Source organism: Sapajus apella, unplaced genomic scaffold (genome assembly GCF_009761245.1).
Source record: "Sapajus apella isolate SASKATOON/1434 unplaced genomic scaffold, GSC_monkey_1.0 scaffold68, whole genome shotgun sequence".
NCBI classification, from domain to species: Eukaryota; Metazoa; Chordata; class Mammalia; order Primates; family Cebidae; genus Sapajus; species Sapajus apella.
The window spans coordinates 3,636,103-3,661,633 of NW_022437008.1; the positions used below are offsets into that span (position 1 = coordinate 3,636,103).

The 25,531-nt window shown below is 57.1% G+C and overlaps 2 protein-coding genes across 20 annotated transcripts in view; one reads left to right on the plus strand and one right to left on the minus strand.

The window, feature by feature from the left end:
• The first annotated feature begins 731 nt into the window (after positions 1-731).
• On the plus strand, positions 732-19,505 carry DPF1 (double PHD fingers 1). Of its 13 annotated transcripts, none has more exons than XM_032248937.1 (12): positions 732-862; positions 8,675-8,835; positions 8,915-9,022; positions 11,862-11,989; positions 12,269-12,358; positions 13,031-13,109; positions 13,313-13,444; positions 14,531-14,581; positions 14,675-14,794; positions 16,774-16,886; positions 18,146-18,227; positions 18,373-19,505. In XM_032248937.1, exons 1-12 carry the CDS (start codon positions 831-833, stop codon positions 18,441-18,443), a joined length of 1,167 nt encoding a protein of 388 aa, XP_032104828.1. In that variant the 5' UTR covers positions 732-830; the 3' UTR covers positions 18,444-19,505. The 13 variants fall into 13 exon arrangements, with proteins under 13 accessions (XP_032104828.1, XP_032104826.1, XP_032104829.1 ...); XM_032248935.1 differs by having other exon boundaries at positions 750-862; positions 18,116-18,227; XM_032248928.1 differs by lacking the exon at positions 732-862 and adding an exon at positions 7,145-7,276 and having other exon boundaries at positions 18,116-18,227.
• Positions 19,506-22,428: 2,923 nt separating this feature from the next.
• The window catches only part of SIPA1L3 (signal induced proliferation associated 1 like 3), a 294,007-nt gene continuing 290,904 nt past the window's right edge, over positions 22,429-25,531 (minus strand). For all 7 annotated transcript variants that reach the window (XM_032248947.1, XM_032248941.1, XM_032248942.1 and 4 more), the window contains one exon: positions 22,429-24,755. In XM_032248947.1, coding sequence (XP_032104838.1) covers positions 24,612-24,755 — 144 coding nt within the window. In that variant the 3' untranslated portion in view covers positions 22,429-24,611. The remainder of the gene's footprint in view (positions 24,756-25,531) is intronic.

The window sequence follows — 25,531 nt, forward strand, 5'->3', positions numbered from 1 at the left end:
GCCATGTTGCTCAGACTGGTCTTGAACTCCGAAGTACGGATGATACATCTGCCTTGGCCTCCCAAAGCGATGGTATTACAGGCATGAGCCACCGTGCCCGGCCCCATTTTCTTTTCTTTATAGCATCTTTCACTGTCTGAAATGATTTTATCTCTTTATTTTCTTATTATCTGTATTTCTACACTAGAATGTCAGCTCCTTGAGAGCGGCAACTTTGTTTTGGTCATTGCTGTATCCTCAGTGCCTAGAAGATTTTCTGGAACATAGCAGCCGCTCAGTAAATGAACAAAGGCGCTGATTAACCCCTGTGCTTGTTCACAGCCTGGCTGATATAGAAGAGACACCCAAATAGGCCCAGACAAAAATACACGATAAAGACCCTAGGGTCATCCACATACCCTGGGGACATCCAAAAGCTAGGGACCACCTGCTCCCGCGCCCGCGGTGCCTCGAGGGTGGAGATCCCGAGCTGGGGACCGAGCACTCCCAGGGAGGGAGAAAAGATGCTCTGGGGCAGCCCCGCCCCTCCCTGTATCCCCAGCAGCCAATGGGAGCGCGGTCCTCCTGACGCCCCCTGGGACGTGTAGTCTGGGCAGGGGCGCCCTCGGGCGCCGCCGAGCGCCCCTAGACTCCACGTCCCGTCGTGCGCTGGGAGGCGCGGGGATTGGCTGAGCCCCGCCCCCGGCCCGCCCCGCTCCGCTCGCGCCGCAGCCCCAAGAATGAATGAAATCGTAGCGCGCTGGGCGGCAGAGCGGGCGGCGCAGGCCGGGCTGGGCCCGCGCGCGGCGGCAGCGGCGCCCCGGGCCGGAGGCGGCCCAGCTGAGCGGGCCATGGCTACCGCCATTCAGAACCCGCTCAAGTCGTGAGTGTCCCCGCCGTCCCCGCCCCCTGTCCAGACCCCCCACCAGGAGCCCTTCCCCCGCCCGCCCTGGGGCTGAGGAGGGGACGCAGCGCGCGGACCCGTAGTTGAGTGGGGGCCCCCAGCACAAACCGTTGCCCCCGGGGCCCGCCACCCCCTGTCGCCCCCTGGGGTTGGGGGCGGGAGCCTCTCCAGGGTCGCGGGGGCGCCTCTTCTTTGTCGCTGTCAGTGAAGGAATGTGGCGCGGGCTGGGGGTGGCGGAGGCCGTTTCCCCACCCAGAGTGGGGGTAGGGGCTTCCCTCTCCTCCATCTCTCCCTCAGGGTCTCCGGAGGTGCCGGGCCTGCCCCGGCCGGGGCTGGAAGCTCGAACACCTAAGTCCGGACCTCGGTCTCCAGGGTTTCCATCACCCGCTCTCCCCTCATCAAAGCGCCTTTCTCTCTTTCCCCTTCTTTCTCTGGGGACCCCGGCCCTCGCGGCCGCAGGGTGGGAGCTGAGACATCGGGGGTCCTGGGTTCCATCCCCGCTGCCTCCCCTTTTTCCTTCTGGGATCTCCGGGAACTAGAACCCCGAACCCACGGCCAGCGTGGACCGCGGCATCCCTTCCTCTCCCCGCCCATACACATCAAACGGGAGCATCTCTGATCCCCTCCGGGACCAGCTGCCCGGGAAGGGGGTGCTTGCCGAGAGCGCCCTCGGTCTCCGAGGATTCCCTCCCTTTCTCCCTGGCCGCAGCCCTCCGAGCGTTCGCTTCCTCCCAGGCCCGGTGGCTGGGAACCGGGACGCCTGGGTCCGAGCCTAGTCCCTCCCGACCCTCCCCTGTCCCTGCCATCCCTCGCACTCTCCACCCCCCCCTTCCCCCTCTCCATCTCGGGCTTCCTTCCTCTTCGGGATCCCGGACTCCTGGGTCCCAGAGCTCCCCACCCCCACCCCGGTTCCCAGGCGGTGACAGCGGGCTCCCAGTGACAGGCGCTCGGCTGCTCCCGCCCTCCCTCCCCGCAGGCGAGCGCAGCGCTCCCCTCCCCCTCCTCCTGGGCCTGGTGGAGGAGGCGGAGGGCGAGCGCCGGCGGCGGCGCCGCACAAAGGGGCCGGGGCGACCTCCCCACCCTTCCCCCAACCCCGCTCGCTGGCTGCCTTGACCTTGAACATCGAGGGATGGGGGCGGGGGCGAGTGGGGACAGGGAGAGAGGGAGCGCACCCCCCACCCCACCCACGAGAAGGGCTGCGCCTGCTGGCTGGACCAGAGGCCGCCAGTTGCTTCTGGTTTCTGGCGGGAATGGGGGTGGGAGGTGGAGGGTGGGAGTTGGGAGAGGAAGGGGGGCAGGGACTTAGAGGCACGCGCCTACACGTGTGGCTCCGCCGTGAGCAGGGTGCCGGGAGCGAGTGTGTGGGGCTTGGGTCCGTGAGAGGTGGTGCATGATGGTGACACCCCTCCGCTGCCCTCTCACCCTAAGTGGCACACACAGACAGCTGTCTCTCATGTGAGGGACACCCGCACAATGGTTGGGAACGGGCTCCTGTGCAGGTTGGTGGATCTACCCCTCACTCTGACCCTGGCCCAGACCCCCCCCCCCCCCCCCCCCGCCCCCGGGCCCCCGCAGGAGGTGTGCTGCAGCCGATAGCAGGCAGCTGGGGAGAAAGCCTGGACTGAGAGGGCCCTGCCCCCGTGCCCTCCCCTTCCAAAAGGTATCTTTTTGGAAGACCTGAAGGTGGGGAACTCCCTGACTCCTGAAAGAATGTGAATCACATCCCCTGGGGAGAAGGAGTTGGAGGGTGCGGCCCTCGGAAGTTCCGACTGCCTGAGTTCTAAAACCAGTTTGAGCCATGAACATCCCCTGCCGTGAACCTCAGTTTTGCCATCTGTGTATGGGGCTTTTTTTAAAATTGGGACCGAGTTTCACTCTTGTTGCCCAGGCTGGAGTGCTGTGGTACGATCTTGGCTCACTGCAACTTCCGCCTCCTGGGTTCAAGCGATTCTCCTACCTCAGCCTTCCCAGTAGCTGGGACTACAGGCGCATACCACCACGCCCAGCTAATTTTTGTATTTTTAGTAGAGACGGGGTTTCACCATGTTGGCCAGGATGGTCTTGATCTCTTGACCTCATGATCTGTCACCTCAGCTTACCAAAGTTTTGGGATTCCAGGCGTGAGCCACGCACCTGGCATATGGGGTCTTCTACCAGCCCTTACCACCTCATGGGGCTGTCGCGGGGCTTAAATAAGGCCATCTTTGTAAAGCACTTAGCACAGAGCTCTGACCCTGACCAAATGTAGCGATTATTAGTAGTATCAGTATTGATTTATGAAATTGATTTCTACTGTGGGCCAGCTCCACACAGGGCACTGGGGAATAGGGGCAGGAGGATTGTTTGGGCCAGGAGAGGACTCGCAGGAAGTTGTAGGAGTGTGGGAGGGGTGTGTGCAGGTGATTAGGCAGGAAGGAAAGAAATGAGAGCCGGCTCCAAGTGTCAGCCTGGGTCTATGGGTAGAAATGCTCCTAGTGGGCCAGAGACGGTGGCTCACGCCTGTTTTTACAAAAATACAAAAATTAGCCGGGTGTGGTGGAGCATGCCTGTAGTCCCAGCTACCTGGGGGTTTGAGATGGGAGGACCGCTTGAGCCCAGGAGGTGGATGCTTCAGTAAGCTGTGTTCATGCCACACGGCACTCCAGCCTGGGCCATCAAGTGAGACTCTGTCCAAAAAAAAAAAAGAGAGAGAGAGAGAAAGAGGAAAGAAAGAGAGGGAAAGAAAGGAAAGAAAGAAAACTGGAAATTCTGCTGGTAGAGGAGGACTTTTAGGGAGGTCTACATTCCGGCGTCTCTTAAATCAACATGAGAGCTTGGGGTTGGGCAGGGGTGAGTCTGCATGTCTGAGGCTAGAAGTGTAGGGATCAAGTGTAAGAGGGTGTGTTAGGGGACCTGAGAGCGGATGGGAGGTGAGAGAGGAAGGTGGGGTCATGGCTCACCGTGGGTGAGGCGTGGGGTGGCCACGATCGGGGCCTGGAGGCCAGAGTGATCGTAGGGGTGCCAGTGCCCCTCACTTCGTTCCCTTGTCACCACTCCAGGCCATATGTGAATCAGAGACCTACCTCCTCCTGTTCCAGGAGAGGGGAGAGTCTGTGGAAAGGGTCTAAGACTAGAGGGGTGTGTGTGTGTATGTGTGTATGTATATGTGTGTGTGTGTAGAAGTGACCATGAGGGTAGGCGGCCTAGGCGGCCTTGACTGGCTCGCTCTCGGGAGGATTTCTTTTTTTTTTTAAAGACAGGGTTTCACCATGTTGGTCAGGCTGGTCTTGAACTCCCGACCTCAGGTGATCCGCCCGCCTTGGCCTCCAAAGTGCTTGGATTACAGGCGTGAGCCACCACGCCTGGCATCTTGCAGGTATTTCAAGTGACAAAAGAGGTGAAGGCTAGCGGGCCACTTCTCTTGGCTGGGGCGCCCCCTGGTGGACGAGGGCATTTGTGGGCGTGTTAATTCCAGCAGCTGCTCCAACCTGAATGCTGGCTCTACAGAGGGTGGAGGGGGAAGGGGGAAGGGGGAGGGGGGAGGGGAGGGGGGGAGGTGAAGGGGGGTGGAGGGGAGGGAAGATGGAATGGCGGTGCTCCTGAGAGACTGGGTCAGTGTGTGACTCAGTGGGTCTTCTCACTCCCTGGGGGTCTCTTCGGGTGGAGTCAGTGTGGGTGACTGGGAGGGGGCGTCAGGACCAGCGGGGGAGGGACGTCAGGGGGCCTGCTCCCTTCCTTTAGTCTCACCTTCAAACAACCGCCAGGGGATTCCGGCATGTGAGTTCACCTTCCTGTGCCTCAGGTTCCTCATCTGGAAAATGCAGATAATAATGGCCTCACAGGTGAACTGTGCCCAGCACATGGTGGGGGCATTTACTCATTCAACAAATAGCTATTGAGCAGATAATTTTTTTTTTTTTTTGGAGATAGGGTCTTGCTCTGTCCAGGCTAGAGTGTAGTGGTGTGTGATCATCGATCACTACAGCCTCGGTCTCCTGGACTCAAGCCCCCTGAGTCAGCCTCCTGAGTAGCTGGGACCATAGGCATGTGCCACCAGACCCAGCTATTTTTTATTTTTTTAGTAGAGACCAGGTCTCGCTATATTGCCCAGGGTGGTCCCCTGAGCTCAAGCGGTCCTCTTAGCCTCCCAAATTTCGGGGATTACAGGCATGAGCCACCATACCCTGCTTACTTTTTGTTTGTTTGTGTGTTTGCTTTTAGAGAAAGAGTCTTGCTCTGCCACCCAGGCTGAAGTGCAGTGGTGAGACCACAAGTCACTGTGGCCTCGGCCTCCTAGGTTCAAGCTATCCTCCGACTTTAGCCTCCTAAGTAGCTGGGACTACACTCATGTGTCATCACACCCACCTAACTTAAAAATGTTTTTGTAGGCCAGGAGTGTGGTCTCAAGCCTGTAATCCCAGCACTTTGGGAGGCCAAGGTGGTCAGGAGTTCAAGACCAACCTGGCTAACATAGTGAAACCCCGTCTGTACTAAAAATACAAAAATGAGCTGGGCGTGGTGGTGAGTGCCTATAATCCCAGCTACTTGGGAGGCTGAGGCAAGAGAATGGCTTGAACCTGGGAGGTAGAGGTTGAAGTAAGCCGAGATAAGGCCACTGCACTCCAGCCTGGGTGACACAGTGAGACTCTGTCTCAAAAAAAAAAAAAAAAGTTTTTGTAGAGACAAGGGTCTCAATGTGTTGCCCAGGTTGGTCTCAAACTCCTGGGCTCAAGCAATCTGCTCATCTCAGCCTCCCAATTGCAAACTAGAGCCATTGCACCTGGCCAGCATTTTTCTATTTTCTTCCCTCCCTCCCTCCCTCCTTCCCTCCTTCCCTCCTTCCCTCCTTCCCTCCTTCCCTCCTTCCCTCCCTCCCTCCTTCCCTCCTTCCCTCCTTCCTTCCTTCCTTCCTTCCTTCCTTCCTTGACAGAGTCTCACTCTGTTGCCCAGACTGGAGTGCAGTGGTGCCATCTCGGCTCACTGCAACCTCTGCCTCCTGGGTTCAAGTGATTCTCCTGCCTCAGCCTCCTGAGTAGCTGGGATTATAGGTACCCACCACCTCGCCCAGCTCATTTTTGTATTTCTAGTAGAGACGGGATTTCATTATGTTGGTCAGGCTGATCTTGGAACTCCTGACCTCAGGTAATCCACCTGCCTGGGCCTCCCAAAGTGCTGGGATTACAGGTATGAGCCACCACACCCAGCCAAATTATTCTTTCAAGTAGCATTTAGGTATTACCGTTGACATCTTGGTAAAGTACATATCACATCATTTGTGGAATAAATGGATTTATTGAGCAAGTACTACCTGCCAGGTACCTTTTTTTTTTTTTTTTCTGATGTGGAGTCTTGCTCTGTCGCCCAGGCTGGAGTATAGTGGTGTGGTGTTGACTCACTAAAGCTGGGATTACAGGCATGACCACCGTGCCCGGCTAATTTCTGCATTTTTAGTAGAAAGGGGTTTCACTATGTAGGCCAGGCTGGTCTCAAACTCCTGACCTCAGGTGATCCACCCACCTGGGCCTCCCAAAGTGCTGGGATAACAGGCGTGAGCCGCTATTCCTGGCCTGCCACTTACCTTTTAAAATGCTTTACCTATATCGCCTCATTTAAGCCTCACAACACTCCAGTAAGGCATCGTCCTCTTTTTATAGACAAGGAAACTGAGGCCCAGAATGGTTAACTCATTTGCCAAGGTGACATGGCCACCAAGTGGCAGAGCTAGGATTTGAACCCTCGAGATGTGACTACTGTTTCTAACCCCCACTGCTGCTGTCAGGCCTGCAGAAGGCGTTGAGCAGGGTGGGGTGACCGTGAGCGAGGCTGCTGGGAGAGTCAGCCCCGGGTGGGGTCTCTGCAGCCAGGAGGGACTTGGGTGGGTGGGGTGTCTGCCCGAAACATGTTGGTGAGAAGTCTGTGTGGGCACCTGGGAGGTGTCTCTGCGTCTCTTAGTATTGCAGTGTGTGTGCGTGTGGCTGAGTCCGTGCGAAGGTGTGTGAGTGGGAGTGTGTGGGAGGCTGTGAGTCTCCGCGTGAATGTGTGTGTAAACTGCCACGCGTGGGCGTGTGCGAGTCCAGGTGTGCATGTGATTGTGTGCACGCGAGACTAGGATGTGTGGACGAGTGAGGCCGGGTGAGTGACGGTGCGTGCCCGGGGGCCCCCGACTCCGCACCGTCCCAGTCCCTGCGGGGTCCCGGGGGCCCCCCTGGTCTGAAACTACCACTCCCGGCATGGCCCGGGCGGACCCGCCCCGCCGCCGTGATTGGCCGTGGCCCGCGTGCTCCCGCCCCCCGGGAATGAATGGATGGGCGGCCTCAGCGCCCGCCCGACCGCTGGGAGGACCGACCCGGCGGGGACCTGCTGGGGGCAGGACCCGGGGAGCAAAATGGCCACTGTCATCCCTGGCCCCCTGAGGTGGTGCGGGCCGGCGGGAGGCGGGGAGGGCGCGCGGGCGGGTCTACGCGGGCCTGTGTGTGTGTGGCGGCCGGGGGTGGGGCCGAGGGGGTGTCGGGGGGGCTGTCACCAAGTGCGGGGGTGCGAGTGTGTGTGACTGTGGGTCTCTGACGAGAATGGTGTCGGATGCGCCGCTCCCCTGCGGGGTGGAGGGCGTGGGGGGGCCTCCAGGTTCTTTTTGGGGAAGGGGACAGCGTCCCCCCCCGCGACCCTCTGGTCTGGGAGAGGGTGAAATGGCCCCGGGGTGCGGGGGCCTTGGCAAACTGGAGTGAAGTCCACACCAGCTTTGTCTTGGGATGTGGAGTGTGTGTGTGTATCACTCATTTGTGTTCTGGTTTCTTACAGAATTTGGGGATAGGTGTGTGGACATGTGTCAGTTTCCTTTTATTCTGCTCTGGGTATCTTTGGATATTTGGGTCTCCGAGTGTGTGTCGGTGTCCTCTGGAACTACATGTCATTTGTCTTGTGTTCTGTGTTTGTGAGTATGTAGGGCTGTGTGTATTTGGGTGTAAATTTTTGTGTGAATATAGGTGGGTTTGGCTTTCTGTGTTTTATATGTGTGCATCTGTGTGTACGTGTCTATGTGTGATATTTTAGATATTGGTTTCACATTGTGCATCTTTGTAAATGTGTGTGCGTACCTGTGTGAATCTGTGTGATTTCTTTGTGTTGTGTCCGGATATTGTCTGTGTGGTTTGTGTTGTCTTTGGATACATGGGGGCAAGTGGTTTGTGTAGTTCCTGTCTTTTGACATGTGTGTACTGTGTGTCTTTGGATTCATGAGGGGTGTGTGTGTGTGTGTGTGGTGTGATGTTTCCATGTTGTGTGTCTTTGTGTGGGTGAAGTGTTTATGGTGTATGTCTGTGGATATGTGATGTGTCTTTGTGTATGGTTATTTGTGTGGTCTGTCTTCCCACTATGGAACTTGGGATATTTGTCTTTTTCAGTAGCTATTTATGTGTGCACGTGTGTGAGGTTTGTCTGTTTCTCCTTTGTGAGTATTGGGATTTGTCTCTCTTTGTGTGTGAATTAGGTGTGACTGTGTGTGATTTGTGTTGTGTGTCTGCATGTGTTCATGTAGGGATGCGTCCCGGGGTGTTTTTGTTTGTTTCTGTATCGCGTTTCTACTCATGAGCTGGAGGCCTGTTTGAGTCCCAGTTTGGGGGCTCCTGGGCCCTGTTCCCTTCCCCTGGCCTGGGTTCCGGAGTGGGAGGAGGGGAGAGGTGAGGCTGGAGGGGTCCCTCACCCCTCCTGAGTCTGAGCGGGCCGGCTGCCGGGGGGGGGGGGGGGCAGGGGTTCTGGGGGGCCCTGCACGCCTGCCCTTGCTGACAGCTGCCCGCCCGCTCGCCGCCCCTCTAGCCTAGGCGAGGACTTCTACCGCGAGGCCATCGAGCACTGCCGCAGCTACAACGCGCGCCTGTGCGCCGAGCGCAGCCTGCGCCTGCCTTTCCTCGACTCGCAGACCGGCGTGGCCCAGAACAACTGCTACATCTGGATGGAGAAGACCCACCGCGGGCCGGGTACCGCCAGGAGGGCGGGCGCGGGGCGGGGCCGGGCCGGCACACCGCCGCAGCCCTCTCACCCTCCCCCTCTCCCCAGGTTTGGCCCCGGGACAGATTTACACGTATCCCGCCCGCTGTTGGAGGAAGAAACGGAGACTCAACATCCTGGAGGACCCCAGGCTCAGGCCCTGCGAGTACAAGATCGGTGGGTGCAGCCGCTAGGACCCCCATCAGTGTCCCAGAGCCTGCTGTGCGTCCCGGCACGTGTCGGTCACCTTTATCTGCCTTCTAGCAAGTGTCTGTCTGCCCGTGTGCGTCTTGGGTGTACCCCGGAGACTCCACAGTTTTCTCTGAGTCACTAAGTGGCAACTGCATCTCCTCCTACATGGGCGCAGGTGCCCAGCTGTTATTTATTTATTTATTTTTGAGACAGTTTTGCCCAGGTTGGAGTGCAGTGGCACAATCTCGGCTCACTTCAACCTCTGTCTCCTGGGATCAAGCAATTCTCCTCCCTCAGCCTCCTAAGTAGCTGGGACTACAGGCATGCGCTACCATGCCCTGCTAATTTTGTATTTTTAGTAGAAACAGGGTTTCACCATGTTGGTCAGGCTGGCTTGGAAATCCTGACCTCAGGTGATCCGGCTACCTGTACGGGGATTACAGGCGTGAGCCACTGCGCCCAGCCTGTTGTTTTTTAAACAGAGTCAGGGTCCTTACTATGTTACCAAGGCTGGTCTTGAATTCCTGGGCTCAAGAATCCTCTCTCCTCAGCCTCCCAAAGTGTGGGGATTACAGGCATGAGCCATTGCGCCCCACCAAGGGGCCCAGTGGTATGGAGGGCACAGTGGTATCTGTTAGTGTGTGTGGGTGTGTGTGGAGTTTCTGTGTCGCCTCCCCTGGGAGCTGGGATGGGTCAGTGTCTGCCTGTATTTTTTTTTTTTGAGATGGAGTTTGGCTCTGTTGCCAGGCTGCAGTGCAGGGGCGCGATCTTGGCTCCCTGCAACCTCCGCCTCCCAGGTTCAACTGATTCTCCTACCTCAGCCTCCCAAGTAGCTGGGATAATAGGCGCCCACCACCGCGCCCGGCTAATTTTTTTAGTAGAGATGGAGTTTCACCATGTTGGCCAGGCTGACCTCAAACTCCTGACCTCAGGTGATCCACCTGCCTCGGTCTCCCAGAGTGCTGGGATTACAGGCCTGAGCCACTGTGCCTGGCCATTTGCCTGCATTTTTTTCTGTGGGTGCCTGAGGGTGTCTGCCTCTGTATCTCCCCTCGGGCATCTGGATGTCTCCATGCCTGGCTGGAGCTTTTCCTCTCTTCAGTGTAATCTTCCCAAGTGTCTCCAAGTGTCTTAGAAGGCTTGTGTTTTCTTGTATGTGCCTGGTCTGTCAGGGTGTCCAGCTCGTCCTTAGTGTGTCTGGGTGTGTTGCAGCATGTGGCCATCTCTTTCTCTTTCCTGTGTCTGGTGTATCAGGTACATTTCTGCACGTGTATGCCAGTCCCTCAGGGGATCTGGACTTAACCTTGAATGAGTTTAGGAATATCAGCGTCATCGGCTGTTTCTCCTCCCGAGTCCAAGGGTCTGTGTGTACCCAGGAGCATGGCAGTGTCCACCCAGCTGTCTCTTCCTGTTTGCGTCTCCTCTGTGTGTGTGTGTGTGTATCTAGCTGAGCATTTCCCCCTGGGTGCGTATCTCCTTCTACAATGTGTCCAGGTGTCTCACCTGGCTGCGTCTTCCCCATGTGGGTCTAGGTATATCTATCTGCAGGGCTAATTGTCTCCTTTCTTTTTTTTTTCTTTTCTTCTTCTTTTTTTTTTTTTTTTTTTTTTTTAATATATGCAAACCAGCAATCTCAGGCCATAATTGTCTCCTTTCTTTTTTTTCTGCCCAGGTTGGAGTGCAGTGGCATGATCTCAGCTCACTGCAACCTCCACCTCAGGTTCAAGTGATTCTCTGCCTCAGCCTCCTGAGTAGCTGGGATTACAGGTGTATGTGACCTTGCCCAGCTAATTTTTGTATTTTTTTTTTTTTTTAGTAGTAGAGATGGGGTTTTACCATGTTGGTCAGGCTGGTCTTGAATTCCTGACCTCAAGGGATCCACCTGCCTCGGCTTCCCAAAGTGCTGGGATTACAGGCATAAGCCACCTCGCCTGGCCAGCTAATTGTCTCTGAGTCTCTCTGAGTGGCCCCATGGGTCCGGTATGTCTCCCCCATGTGTCTGGGTGTCCCCAAGGATCTGTCTATGCCTCTGTCAGTCTCTAGGTTGTATCTGAGAGTGTGGCTTGGCTGGGTGTGGTGGCTTATGCCTGTAATTCCAGCACTTTGGGAGGCCGAGGTAGAGGACTGCTTGAACTCAGGGAGTTTGGGACCAGCCTCATCAACATGCTGAAACCCCATCTCTACCAAAAATACAAAAATTAGCCCAGTGTGGTGGCATGCCAACTACTGTGCCTGCAGTCCCAGCTACTCAGGAGGCCAGGGTGGGAGGATCACTTGGGCCTGGGAGCTGCAGTGAGCTGAGATCGCGCCATTGTACTCCAGCCTGGGTGACAGAGCCAGACCCCGTCTCAAAAAAAAAAAAAAAGAAAAGAAAAGAAAAAGACAGCATGGCTGGGCGTCTTCCTTTTCGTGTCTGTCTCAGACAATCTGTCTGGATGTCCCTGCGGGTGTCCGTGTGTCTCCTCTCACAGTGTCTGTATCTATCCGTATTTGTCTGGGTGTATTCGAGAGTCTGGCTGTGTCTCCCCCGAGTAGGTCTGGGTGTGCCCGAAGGTCTGTGTCTTTTTCCGAGGCTTTCCGGGTATATCCAAAGTTCTGACTGTGACTCCTGCTGGGTGTCCAAGGGCCTCAGAGAGTGTGGCTGGGTCTCCCGGGGTCTGGGGCTCCCTCCTAGGGTGTGTGGTTGAATCCTTGCCTCTGCTGCTGGCTGAGCGTGGGAAAGCCTCTTCCCTCCCCTAAAGAGCACGGTCCCCCACTTGCATAGTTTGAAGAATCCTCCAGGGTCAACTTCCCCATCTGACGCCCCCCATGGCCCTGTCCCCAGACTGTGAAGCACCCCTGAAAAAGGAGGGTGGCCTCCCAGAAGGGCCGGTCCTCGAGGCTCTACTGTGTGCAGAGACGGGGGAGAAGAAGATTGAGCTGAAGGAGGAGGAGACCATTATGGACTGTCAGGTAGGCCCGCCCACAGGGGACCCCCCCTCCCCCCCCCCCCCGCTTCCTCTCACCACTGCCTGCCGCTGGCTGGCCCCGGCCCTCGCATTTCTGCTTTGAAACCCCCCGGTTCCCTCGGGCCTTTGGGTGTCACAGTGTCCATCCTCCCAGACTTCATCTCTGTTTGGAAGAACTCCTGACTTACCCTCTCACCCCCAATCTCCACCTCTGCCTAGAACCCCTCAAAAGCAGATCAGTGCCCCCTACTTTCTTGACCTGTCTCCTTTCTCTGTTGCCTAGAAACAGCAGTTGCTGGAGTTTCCGCATGATCTCGAGGTGGAAGACTTGGAGGATGACATTCCCAGGAGGAAGAACAGGGCCAAAGGAAAGGTATCACCCCGACTTCTCCTCTTCCCCGCTTCCCGCAGTGACAGGCCTCATTCACGGAGCAGGCCCAGTGGTCCCACCCCTGCCATGAGCCTGACCTCGTTGAATCCTCAGAGCAGCCTGAAGGGGTGGGGGATTTTATAGCCATTTTACAGATGAGGAAACTGAGGCTGATCTGTATTAAGCCACTTGTAAACCAGAGAGCATGGGTGGGTTAGAGCTGCCTTCATCCCTGTGCCACAGAGGAAGAAGCTCAGTGTTGGGGAGGTTCGGGGCCCCACAGCTAGGACGTTTGTACAGCTACAGTTTGAATTTGCAAATGATGAATACTCGGTTTTCTCACTTTTTGTTTTTTGAGACAGAAGTTTTGCTCTTTGTTGCCCAGGCTGGAGTGCAGTGGTGTGATCTCAGCTCACTGCAACTTCCACCTCCTGGGTTCAAACAATTTTCCTGTCTCAGTCTCCCAAGTAGCTGGGATTACAGGCGCCCGCCACCATGCCCGGCTAATTTTTGTATTTTTAGTAGAGATGGGGTTTCACCATGTTGGCCAGGCTGGTCTGGAACTCCTGACCTCAGGTGATCTGCCCACCTCAGCCTCCCAAAATGCTGGGATTACAGGCACGCCTGGCCTATTTTCTCACTTTCTGGGGCCCTCACTCCTGACTCTTCCCACAGGCATATGGAATCGGGGGTCTCCGGAAACGCCAGGACACCGCTTCCCTGGAGGATCGAGACAAGCCGTATGTCTGTGATAGTGAGTCCTTCTGAAGAGGGGGAAAGGCAGAGAGGGGGGGGCCCAGAGACTCCCCACCTCATGGCCCTCTCCCTCCTGTTCCAGACCCAGGTTGGGGGGATGCTTAGGTCTCTGGCCGAGGTGGGAGGTGTGCTCCTGGAGGCCAGGGTGGAGGCAGCAGGGGCCCGGAGGGGCTGACAGGCCCTCCCGGCTCACTTCTCCAGTCTGTGGGAAACGGTATAAGAACCGGCCGGGGCTCAGCTACCACTACACCCACACCCACCTGGCCGAGGAGGAGGGGGAGGAGAACGCCGAGCGCCACGCCCTGCCCTTCCACCGGAAAAACAACCATAAACGTGAGCTGGAAGGCCAGGTGGGGGTGGCGAGGGACCCTGGGAATGGGAAAGAGGGGCCCGGCTGGGGGTGGGGGTCTGGGGGGGGCATTAGACATTTCTGGAAAATCTCCAGCTCAGCCGTTCCCTCCCCCCACCGACCATGGGGATGCTGGCTCTGGGGTTGCCATGGCAACCAACTATCGCTCCTTCGCTCCCGGCCGGGCGTAATATTTCTGGGTCTGATTTATTGTTTCAATTAGAGCTTGGGGAGGGGGGGTGATAGATGACTCCCCTCCCACCCTGCCTTCCCTTTCCCCTTTCTCTGTTAAGCTTTGGTCAAGGGGCAGGGCCTGTGGCCTGGGAGCCCTTGGTGTCCGCCTGTGCCAATCCCATGCCAATCCTGACAGCTGAGGGATGGGGGAGGGGAAGAGGGTTTGGGAGGGGCAGGAGAGAGACACCATCTTCCCACCTCTCAGAGGGAGAGGCTGAGCATCTTTATCCGAGGCCACTGCATACCTGGGCACCTCGGTGTCCAGTTTTTCTTCTGAGTGTCTTCTGTACCAGCTCTTGGCCAGGGGCACCTGCTGAATTTGTTAGATACAAACTACTGAGGGCGCAGGTGGGAGTGGCTGGCTGGGAGGCATGGGATATGAGAAGGGGGCAGGGAGCCCTTCTCAGGCTGTCTTCACCACGTTTTGACCCAATAAAGAGGATGTATCAGTGTCTCAAGGAGTTGGGAATCCTGGCTGGGCACAGTGGCTCACGCCTATAATCCCACCACTTTGGGAGGCTGGGGTGGGAGGATCGTGGGAGGCCAGGAGTTGGGGATCAGCCTGGGTAACATTACCAGGACCTTGCCTTTATTTATTTTTTAATTTTTTTTTATTGCTAAGTATCACAGAACTTGCCTTTATTTTTAATTAAAAATAATAATAATTGGAAGTCCCAATGGGAACTGTTTCCGCCTCTCCCCACAGCTTAGGGAAGCTACTCACCTCCCCACCTCCCCACACCTGGACCAAGAGGTCCATCCCTGGGGCTGAGGCTGGGGGCAGGGTGGAGCCTTGCCTGTGGTGAGAGCCCCTCTCTCTGTCCCCCCTACCCCAGAGTTTTACAAAGAATTGGCCTGGGTCCCTGAGGCACAAAGGAAACACACAGGTACGGATGCCTCCCTCTGCTCCTAGTGTCTGCAGCCACCTTTGCTGGGCGCCCCTGCCTGCCCCTCGCCAATGCCGGTCTGCTGTCTTGCAGCCAAGAAGGCGCCCGACGGCACTGTCATCCCTAACGGCTACTGTGACTTCTGCCTGGGGGGCTCCAAGAAGACGGGGTGTCCCGAGGACCTCATCTCCTGTGCAGACTGTGGGCGATCAGGTGACAGTCCCCACCTGAGGTTTCTGGGGGCCAGGTGCAGAGGACATCCAGGAGTGCGGAACTGGACGGTGGGAAGCAGGGCAGTGAGGATGGGGGGGACCCGGAGTGCGGCAGGGGTACTGTGGATAACCACAGTTAGTGAGGCTGAGGCAAATGCTGAGGATTGTGGGAACTGGGTCAGATCAACGAGGCTTCAGGGATAATGGGATGTGGCTCTCATGGCACTGTGTTTAGTATGGCATCAAGGGTGTGAGAGGCTGGGTGTGGTGGCTAACGCCTGTAATCCCCACACTGTGGGAGGCAGAGTTGGGAGAATCACTTGAGGCCAGGTATTTGAGACCAGACTGAGCAACACAGAAATAACCCATCTCTACAAAACATTTAAAAATTAGTCAGGTGTGTTGTTGCATACCTGTAGTCTCAGTGACTCAGAAGGCTGAGGCCAGAGGCTCGCTTGAGCCCAGGAGTTTGAGACCAGCCTGGACAACACAGTGAGATCCCATCTATGAAAAAGATAGCTGGGTATGGTGTCACACCACATTAGTCCCAGCTACGCGGGAGGCTGAGGTGTGAGACTCGCTTGAGCCCCGGAGGTTTTTTTTCTTTTTGAGATGGAGTCTCCCTCTGTCACCCAGGCTGGAGTGCAGTGGCACAGTCTCGGCTCACTGCAACCTCCATCTCCTGGGTTCAAGTGATTCTCCTGCCTCAGCCTCCCAAGTAGCGGGGATTTTTGTATTTTTAGTACAGACAGAGTTTCACCATGTTGGCCAGGATGGTCTCGAACTTCTGACCTCAGGTGATCCACCCGCCTCGGCCTCCAAAAGTGCTATTACAAGCCTGAGCCACCTCGCCCAGCCCCTTGAGCACAGGAGTTTTTGACCAGCCTGCACAATATAGTGGTACCCCATCTATTAAAAGAAAAATAGCTGGGCATGGTTTTGCACTCCATTAATCTCAGCTACTTGGGAGGCTGAGGTGGGAGGATCGCTTAAGCCCCAGAGGTCGAGGCTGCAGAGTGAGCTGTGAGGGCGCCACTGTACTCCAGCCTGGGTGACAGAGCGAGACCTTGTTTCAAAAACCAAAACGAGACAAAAGGAGTAGCAAGAGACAGTGGCCAAGGCATGGCAGGTAATGGGCTGTGCGGTGTGAATGATGGATGCCACCGCCTGGGCGCTGGTAGCAGGCTGGGTTTGTGGTGGAACTGTGGTTAACGGAATTGGTTCCCCGTGCTGGACTGCGGTTGCCTCTCCGCACAGTGGGTCATGAATGGTGGTTGTCATGGCATCATGGGTAGTGAAATATGGTTGTCATGGTAACTCGGTATCCTGGAATGCGGTTGAGATGGCAGCGGGGCCATGGCTGCAGGGGACCCGCGCCCTGGGTCACGGCTTCGGGTAGTGGCCTCGGGTGTCTCTGGGCTGGGGCCGTGGAATGACTAAGAGCCTGGCACTGCACAGTATTGTGGGTAGCAGTTTGGTTGCTGGGGCATCAGGTGGGACGGGCTTTTGTGGCATGAAACAGAGGTGTGGGGACCTTATTGTGGAAGGCAGTTGCCATGGCATCGTGGCTGGGAGAGTGTGGCTGCCACGTTGCTGTGGTTAGCAGGACCCCTGGCCGCTCTGCTGTGAGGAATGGAATGTGGCTGTCTCAGCCCTGTGGTTAACAGAGTGTGGTTGCCACGGCGTTGTGGGTGGTAGAAGGGGTTGCCACAGCACTGTGGGTAATGGAATGCGGTTGCCATGGCATTCTGGGAGCAGAGTGTGGTTGCCATGGTGGGTGTGGTTGGTGACTGTGGTGGCCGGGGGACTGAGGCTGGCCACGTGGTTGCTGGGCAGGTGTGGGGTCAGGCTGCGGACCCTGGCAGCTCATCCCGGCCTCATGAGTCACGGGTAGGGGCTGAGCTATGGCTTCCCCTGGCTGTCAGTGCCCACCAGGGGCGTGGTGACCCCCTAACTGCACCCCTGCCCCTTGGCCCTTAGGACACCCCTCGTGTTTACAATTCACGGTGAATATGACGGCAGCCGTGCGGACCTACCGCTGGCAGTGCATCGAATGCAAATCCTGCAGCCTGTGCGGAACCTCTGAGAACGACGTGAGTGCCGCCTGACCCCTGCGCGCCCCGATGCCCGCTCTGCCTACGCATCCACCTCTGCCCCTCCAGCCTAAAGCCTGTGCCTGAGCCCTCCCTGTGATCACGAGTCCCCTGTGTTATCATTATGCTGGTGTCCATAAATCGAACCTGGCACTTTTTCCTCATCTCTCTGGCTCCTCCCTAGAGCCACCCTCTGAGGCAGGTGTTCCTGTCCCCACTTCACAGGGAAGGACCGAGCTCAGAGAGGGAACGGGACCTGCCCCTGGTCAGCCAGCGAGGCAAGCGGTAGAGCTGAGGTTTAAAGCCACAATCACGCTGGCAAAGCTGATATCAGAGCATCTTAGTGTTGTTTAAAGCCTTCCACAGCCTGGGCGCGGCAGCTCACGCCTGTAATCCCAGCACTTTGGGAGGCTGAAGTGGGCGGATCACCTAAGGTCAGGAGTTCGAGACCTGCCTGGCCAATATGGTGAAATCCCCGTCTCTACACAAATACAAAAATTAGCTGGGTGCCTGTAATTGCAGCTACTCGGGAGGCTGAGGCATGAGAATCACTTGAACCGGGGAGGTGGAGGTTGCAGTGAGCCGAGATGGCACCATTGCACTCCAGCCTTGGCAACAGAGTGAGACTCTGTCTCCAAAAAAAAAAAAAAAAAGGCCACAACCACTGCTGGCAGAGCTGGTATCAGATCACCTTAGTTGTCACATAAACCTTTCCACAGGCGGGGCACGGCAGACCACGCATGTATCCCAGCACTTTGGGAGGCTGAGGAGCTTTGAGCCCAGGAGTTCTAGACCGGTCTGGGCAACATAGTGAGACTCCTGTCTCTACAGAAAATACAAGAAAGAAAAAGCCAGGCATGGTGGTGCACACCTGTAGTTCCAGCTCAGGAGGCTGAGGCAGGAGAATCATTTGAGCCCAGGAGTGTGAGGCTGCAGTTTGCCGTGACTGCACCACCAGTGCACTTCCAGACTAGGCGACAGGGTAGGACCCTGTCTCTAAAATTATAAAATAATAATAATAAGCCTTCCACAGAGTCTTCTAAAACTCCCACTATAAATCTCTAAGGGACCGTTGTCAGGGATGTGTGCTCGGCTAAGCAGTGTTGCCCACAGCTTTCCCGCTGCAGAGCTGCTCAAAGCCTCCCTCGGAAGGACACACCTCCCCCAGCCCCCTTGACCTAGCCCCTGCCCCAGCCCCCCACCCCCGTTTCTGGTACCCGTGCCCCCAGGGTGCCAGCTGGGCGGGTCTCACCCCCCAGGACCAGCTGCTGTTTTGTGACGACTGCGATCGGGGTTACCACATGTACTGCCTGAGTCCCCCCATGGCGGAGCCCCCAGAAGGTGAGAGGAGAGGCGGGCACCATGTGGGGTGGGTAAGTGGGAACGCTGTCTCCTGGTTGGCGAACACCTACGTCCTCTGGGTGGGAAGGGGCTGGGGCAGCCCTCCCAGACCTGGGCCTGACTCCAGCCTCGCCTGCCCCTGCAGGGAGCTGGAGCTGTCACCTCTGTCTTCGGCACCTGAAGGAAAAGGCCTCTGCTTACATCACCCTCACCTAGGCTGGCTCTGCTCACCGGGACTCTGGGGTGGTGCTCGCCTACCTGCCTCTCCGAGCTCCTCAGCCCTCCCCCACCCTGAATGCCCCGCAGGGGGAGGGGGAGAAGGGGAAGCTGAGGGGGGGCTGGGCCACCCCTCCCCTCTGTGCAAGTACAATGTCTGCCCTGTGGGTGGGTGGGCCCGACTGGGCGCCCCCCCCTTCCTCCCTATCAGTCCCTTGGCATATGGACACCCGGGGCCTCTGCTCCCCTCAAAGCCATACCCCGCCTCTAGGCGGGCTTGGGGGGTAGTGGGTGCCAGCCAGGGGCATGGACAGAGCCTTTTTCTAAAGAAAAAGAGAAAAAGTTAAAAAAAAAAAAAGAAAAAAGAAAAGAAGTTAATATATACAAAGAATCCTTCAAGGCCTGGCTGGGTGGAGGGGCGCTGCTGAGAGTGTCCACTGGGCACCCGCCTCTGCCAGCCTCCCGCCAGGCGCCCTGACCCCAATTTCTGGAGCTGCAGCCGTCCCTCGCCCCACCCAAGGTGGGCACCTTCCCCTCCTGTGCCCAGGGCGGTGGGCGTGGTGTCCACTCACCCCTCCCGGTGCCCACGGTGGGTACTGCATGATGTGAACCTTGGTTTTGAACTCTGTTCCTGCCCCTCCCCGAACGCCCCGGCCTGTGCCCACCCCGTGCCTGCTGTGGCTGGTGGGTGGCGGTGGTGGGGCCGGGTGGCCCCCGCCCAGCGCCTGCTGGAATGAGAAGCACAGACTCCGCCACGGACTCCTTTTCCGTCCCCTCCTCCGCCCTCCTTCCACCCTGCCAGGCCTGGTGGCCCCTGCCCCCCTCGCTGGCCATTTTGGGGGGAGTGAGGGGGCGTGGTTGTTTCTTGTGGTTGTGTGTGTTTGTTGTTTGGGTTTTAAAAAAGGGAAACTGAGACTGCAGGCGGGGGAGGTGGTGGATTTTGGGGGGATGTCCCCCAATCCAGGTGTACCCCTCACTTGTCACTGAGTCTCCTCTATTGCCTGCCTCTGCTGTGAATTAACTTGTTCTGTGTATTAAACTGGGCCTGACCCCTCTGCCCACGACTGCCTTGTTCTCCCGTCTGATCTGGGGCGTCACCAAGAAGAGGGGCTGGGGGTGGGGGGGGCCTTGTTGGGGGAGAGGCAGCCAGCCAGCCCCTACCTCCATCCACCTCCTCCTCCTCCCCACACCGCACCCCGCCTCTCCCTGGCTTTGTCCCAGCTCCGCCCTGCTTTGCCAGAAAGGAGGAGAAGGGGGATGGGGTGGAGGGGCTCCCGCCCAGCCAGCTGTGGTTGCCCTGGCAACAGGCTGCTGCAGCTGCAGCGGGTGCAGCCAGGAGGGAGGCGGGAGCTGGGCCGGGGGAAGGGAAGGGCTGGAAGAGGACGTTGGGGCAGCCCCTGCTGGGGTGCTGGGATGGGGAATGGGGGTGTCTGGAGGAGTCATCTCAGGCCCAGGCATCTCCAGGGGCTCCCTGTTCTCAATGTGGGGCAAATCAGCGGTTGGGGATGGGGTGGAGATGGAAGCACTAAGGGAGGGCAGGAGGGTACCTAGACTCGGGCACTGGGAGAGAGACAGACGTGGGCGACGGGCGGGGGGCGGGAGTGAGAGTGAGAGAACTAGGACACAGATCAGGAGAGAGAAAGAGATGAGGACAGTCACACACAGTTACGGAGAGAGTCAGAAAAAAGAGCAGGGTGCAGAAGGGAGAGAAACAGGAGGAAGGACGGGGGAGAAGAAGGGAGCAGGGGTGAGGTTTAATGGGAGAGAGGGAATAACAGTAATAAAAAATAGCTGACAGGCGGGGAGAGCTGGGAGGAGGAGGAGGTGACTGGGGAAGATCAGCAGCAGATTTCAGGAGAGGTCTTCCCAGAGGGGAGGCAGAGGAGGAAGCAACAGGGATCAGGAGAGGGAGGCACGTTGCGGGTGGGCAGAGAGAGACTTGGGATCAGGGACAGGCAAAGTCCCAGGACAACAAACAGGCAAAGATGGGGAGAGACGGGGGCAGAGGGGAGAGAAAGAGACAGAATTTAGGGGAACTGCAGAACAATCTGCAGAGAGAGCCGGAGGTATGAGGGACCCAGAAAGACTGGGGAGGAGAACCGGGATGGGGTGGGAGCAGGAGAGACCGAGATGGGTAGAGGATGCTGGAAACGGCACGAAGGGAAGGGCCGTGCGCCGCAAAGCACAGTTCGGGCGCGACCAGGGCTGGCGTGCGCACGAATTGTGGGGTGCTGGAGGCAGCTGGCGTGGCTCTGGCGCCAGGAGAGGATGTGAGAACAGCCTGTTCCTCGGCTTCCCACCCCCTTCGCCCGGTGGCGGGGGGAGGGCAGTGCGGGTTGAGGACAGGGCGTCAAGGAGGAGGGTGGAGACAGGGAGGGTGTCTGGAGAACTCCAGAATTTTTAGGAGACGTGGGAAAGGCTGGTCCTGCTACTCTGATGCCAGCCCCACGCCTTTTGGAAAAAGACACTTTTTGAAGGGGGCAGGGTCTGAGTCAGAGGAGCACTGGGTTTTAGCTCAGGGATGTGAAACTCCATGACAGGCACATGGGTATGGGGGCAGGAAGACCCCACCTAGCCAGCCCCATCAGGAGGCTAGGCTTCCAAGGGGCTGGACTTCGTGATTTTCACAGGAATTTCCTGATTCACAAATCAGTTTGGCCCAGATTCCCAAAAAGCAAATGTTCATCGGGCCAGATGCAGCTCTGGAGTGATGAGGGGCTGCTTTCTACCCCCAAAGCACTCACTTGGCAACTGGTAGCGGGGGTCTGCTCCTACCTCTACAGACAGGAGTCAGGGAGTGTCCCAAATGCAGCCATGTGGCCAGGGCCAAAGGAGGCAGGGGCCCCTTACTTTAGAGTCTTGCAGCAAAGGACGGATCAAAAAATTGGAAAACTGGCCTTCATGTGCAATCTCCTTTTTTTTTTTTTTTTTTTAAAGTTAAGCTGGGAGCAGTGGCTCACACCTGTAATCCAGCACTTTGGGAGGCTGAAGTGGGCAGATCACTCGAGGTCAGGAGTTCAAAACCAGCCTGGCCAACAAGTGAAACCTCGTCTCTATAAAAATACAAAAATTAGCCAGGTGCCTATAATCCCAGCTGCTTGGGAGGCTGAGGCAGGAGAATCGCTTGAATCTAGGAGGTGGAGGTTGCAGTGAGCTGAGATTGTGCCACTGCACTCCAGCCCGGGCAACAGAAAGTCTCCTGTCTCAAAAAAAAAAAAAAAAAAAAAAAAAAAAAAAAAGTTAAAAAAAATTCTTTTTGGAGGCAGGAGCTTGCTATGTTGTGCAGGCAGGTTTTGAATTCCTGGGTTCAAGCAATCCTCCTGCCTTGGCCTCTCAAAGTGCTGGGATTACAGGCATGAGCCACAGCGCCTGGCTGAATGTCCAGATTTTTAGAAGTTAGCCACTATTTCTAAGACCCAACACAAAACTCCAGGCTGGGTCTGGCCTTCAGGCCTCCAGCATATGATGTCTGAGGCAGAATCTCACTCTTGAACATTGGCCGGGTGCGGCGGCTCACGCCTGTAATCCCTACACTTTGGGAGGCTGAGCAGTCAGATCATCTGAGGTCAGGAGTTCAAGACCAGCCCGGCTAACACAGTGAAACCCCATCTCTACTAAAAATACAAAGAATTAGCTGGGCGTGGTGGCGCATTCCGGTAATCGTAGCTATTTGGGAGGCTGAGGCAGGAGAATTGCTTGAACCTGGGAGGCAGAGGTTGCAGTGAACTGAGATCATGCCATTGCACTCCAGCTTAGGCAACAAGAGCGAAACTCTGTCTTAAACAAACAAACCAAAAAATTTACATTCTGAGTGTTGAATTTCTGTCCTTTGGATTCCACAAGGCAGGTGCCCTGTGGTTCTCAGGACGTGTGGGGTGGTCACGGTCTGGAGAACATGGGGACAGGAGCAGCAGGGGGGGCCTATGCCGGACCACAGTCTCTCGCCAGCAACTCCAGACAGCTGCCCCAAAAGTGAACACAGAAGCCATTTCTATGAAACATTTATTTCCTTTGAAACCTCCAGAAACATGCCAGAAAATCTCAAGACAGGGATGGGCGGGGGAGGGGGGAGACAATAAAGAATAATAATAAAAAAATCCAAATGAAACAAATCAACATAGAAAAAAAATCCTGCTGCTATCTTCAGCCATCAGATAGAACACCAACCTCAAATTAAATAGATCTGTTTTTGCAGAAATCCTTACAAAATAACAGAAAACAAAACCAAAAATCATAATTTACACTTGTCCATGTACATGATTAAGTCCCCAAAATGATTCGAATGATCTGAAGATGGGAGGAGGAGGCAACTGAAAAAAAAAAGAACCTGATCAGGGTCCGAGGAAACGGGTTGGGGACTGGAGAGCCCCCAGGGAAGGGGGTGGGGGAGAAGACGACATCACAGTAGCTGGCCAGGGCTGAGGACGCTGCCTTGGGCACACATGCCCACCTCACTCTCTGTGTGGAGGGCAAGGGCATGCGGGGGGCAGCACTGAGGTTTCCTCCTCCAGGGGGCCAGAGGCTGATCACAGGAGACACGATGACAACCCTCCTCTCTTGCCCCCACCCATCCACACCGGCACCTCCCTGAGTGCCTGCATCCTAGGCAGACCCCGGAGCCCCCTTCCTTGAGGTTCCTGGCCCCAGAGAGAAGGCGGTGGGGTCCCTGGACAAGGGCTGGGCTGCCTGGCGCTGGCTCGTGGCCAGACCTGCTCTATTAACTCCTCCCCACCTGGTGCCTCCAAGGGCACCGGCCTGCCCGCCCTGACTTTGTCCCTCTGGTCCTCCCAATGACCCCCAGCCCACGGGGGCCACACGCCTTGATCCTCAGCTTGAGGTTAGGGGGTGAATCCACAGGCTGTGGCCATACAGGCCTGTTCTGGCGCCAACTCTACATGAAAAAATAAATATATATATATATATATCTTTTTCTGTTTGTTTTTCAAGAAGGAAAAAAAAGAAACGGTTTCCTTGGTGAACAGCGTGGTACCACACCGGCGTGGCTGCCCCTTATTGCCTTTAGAGAACCAGCATCCAGTGGGGTTCGAGGGGGGCGGTGCTCCCGAGGGAGCACGGTGATGGAGTCTGGTGGTCGCTGCTCAGAGAGATGGGCCGGGAGACTCTCAAAGGAAAAAAAACAGATGAAGGCTGTTCTTCTCCAGCCCTGTCCGGAGGGCTTCCGGAGCTCTGCCTGGAGCCCAGAAGAGGCCGAGGCTGCTGGTCAGGGCCAGATCGTGCCGGGAGGGGGGGGGGGGGGGGGGGGGGGGGGGGGGGGGGAGGAGGAGGAGGAGGAGGAGGAGGAGTCCGCTGTGTGGTGGCTCCACTGCCCCCGCCCAGTCTGGGTGGGAGCGGGAAGGTCGAGGGGCCTGTAGGACCCCAGACCAGGCGTGGTGGCCTCTGGCGCAAGAGGAGCCGATAGAAAAAGATCGTATAAACCGTCCCCGAGGTACAAATAGAGTTTTCTCTCTCAAATAAGTTGGCTCTGGAGGCTGGCCTTGCCTCTCTCCATCCTCAGGCCCCCAAGAAAATAACTTAAACTCTACGAAAGTGCTCCTGGCTGCTTTCTGGGAGGAGGGCGTTAGGGAGGGGATCATGTTCGTGCTTTTCGGAGCTAGCGCGCTAGGGACCGAGGCACCCCGGTCTGTTTCCGCGAGGGCCTCGCCTCTCTGGGTGTGGGGAGAAAGGGTGGCTTTCACGCTGTACTTTTCATGCAGGGGCCTCGGCCCCACAAGCTGCAACTTCATCGTGCGTGGTGAAGAAACCTGCTGTGTGACCTCCTGGAGCCAAGGGGTCTGCAGACTGGCTCCTCTCTCTGTCCCCATCAGCTTCGGAGGGCTGGTCCCAGGAAGAGGCCAGATGGGGACAGCAGGACAGGCCCAGGGGTGGTGTGGGCACGACCCAGCTCACAGGGACCACAGCTGGGCAGCTCGGAGGGAGGCCTGAGACCACGTCGCCCTCCGGGGCTTAAGGGCGGTGTGCTGACCCTGCCTCACAGCCCCAGTGAGGCCCCTCGGGTCCTACTGCCACTGGGGTTTCCGTGTCCATGGGGAGGGCCCTGGCTGGGTCATCTTGGTCACGCCGGCAGCCAGGAGCCGAGTAGAGGGAAAGAGGCGAGCAGGGCCACAGCCTATGGGGAAGGAGCCAGAGCTGGGTGGTGGCCTCCCCACCTCAGAGCTCCTTCTTCTCCCTGCAGAAGATCTCTGCGAACTTGCGCAGCTGCTCGCTGGCGGCCTGCGACTCCTCCTGCAGCCGCTGGTTGTTCTGCCGCAGGCTGGCCACCTCGGACTGCAGCACCACCTTGTCCTGCTTCTCCTGCGTGGAGTGGGAGGCCATCGTCAGGCGGGCGGGCGTGGCTGCTCCTGGAGCAGCTGACGGCTCCCCGGGGCCTGTGAGCCCTGACCTGGTGGTGCTTTGGAGTCCGGCAAGGCCGGGGGCATCCCACTCTGCCTCTCCGCTACCAAGGGACCCTGGGCAAGTCACTCAAGTCCGGTTCCCGCAACTCTACCAGGAGGCTGAGGAGTGGCCTGGAGCTCATATACTTAGAGCTCCTGGAATGTGGCCCGACGTGGAGTTCGGTACGCATTTGGGACGCGGCTTGACAAACGACACTATTGTCGTGGTCACCACATCCAAAATCATACTACCCGAGGACTTGGTGTCCCTATTTTCCTGGAAGAGGACCCCAGCCTCACAAAGCAAGTGGGGAGCTGGGAATGAGCAGGGTGGCCTGAGCAGGGTGGCCTAAACAGACCCTATTCTTCCAGGAGTACATAGCCCCTGAAGACAGTCCCCCGTCTCAGGTCACGCAGCATTATGCAGTGGGGCAGGGGTCAGAAACCAGGTGACTTGGATTCCAGGGCTCAAGGACTGATGCATTATATACTCTGCCACCTTTCTGACTTTTACCCATAAGTATAGAAATGACAGGTAAAAGTCTCCTCCTCATTCTTTTCTTTTCGTGAGACTGAGTTTTGCTCTTGTCGGCTAGGCTGGAGTGCAAAGGCACGATATGAGCTCACTGCAACCTCTGCCTCCCCAGTTCAAATGATTCTCCTGCTTCAGCCTCCCAACTAGTTAGGATTACAGGC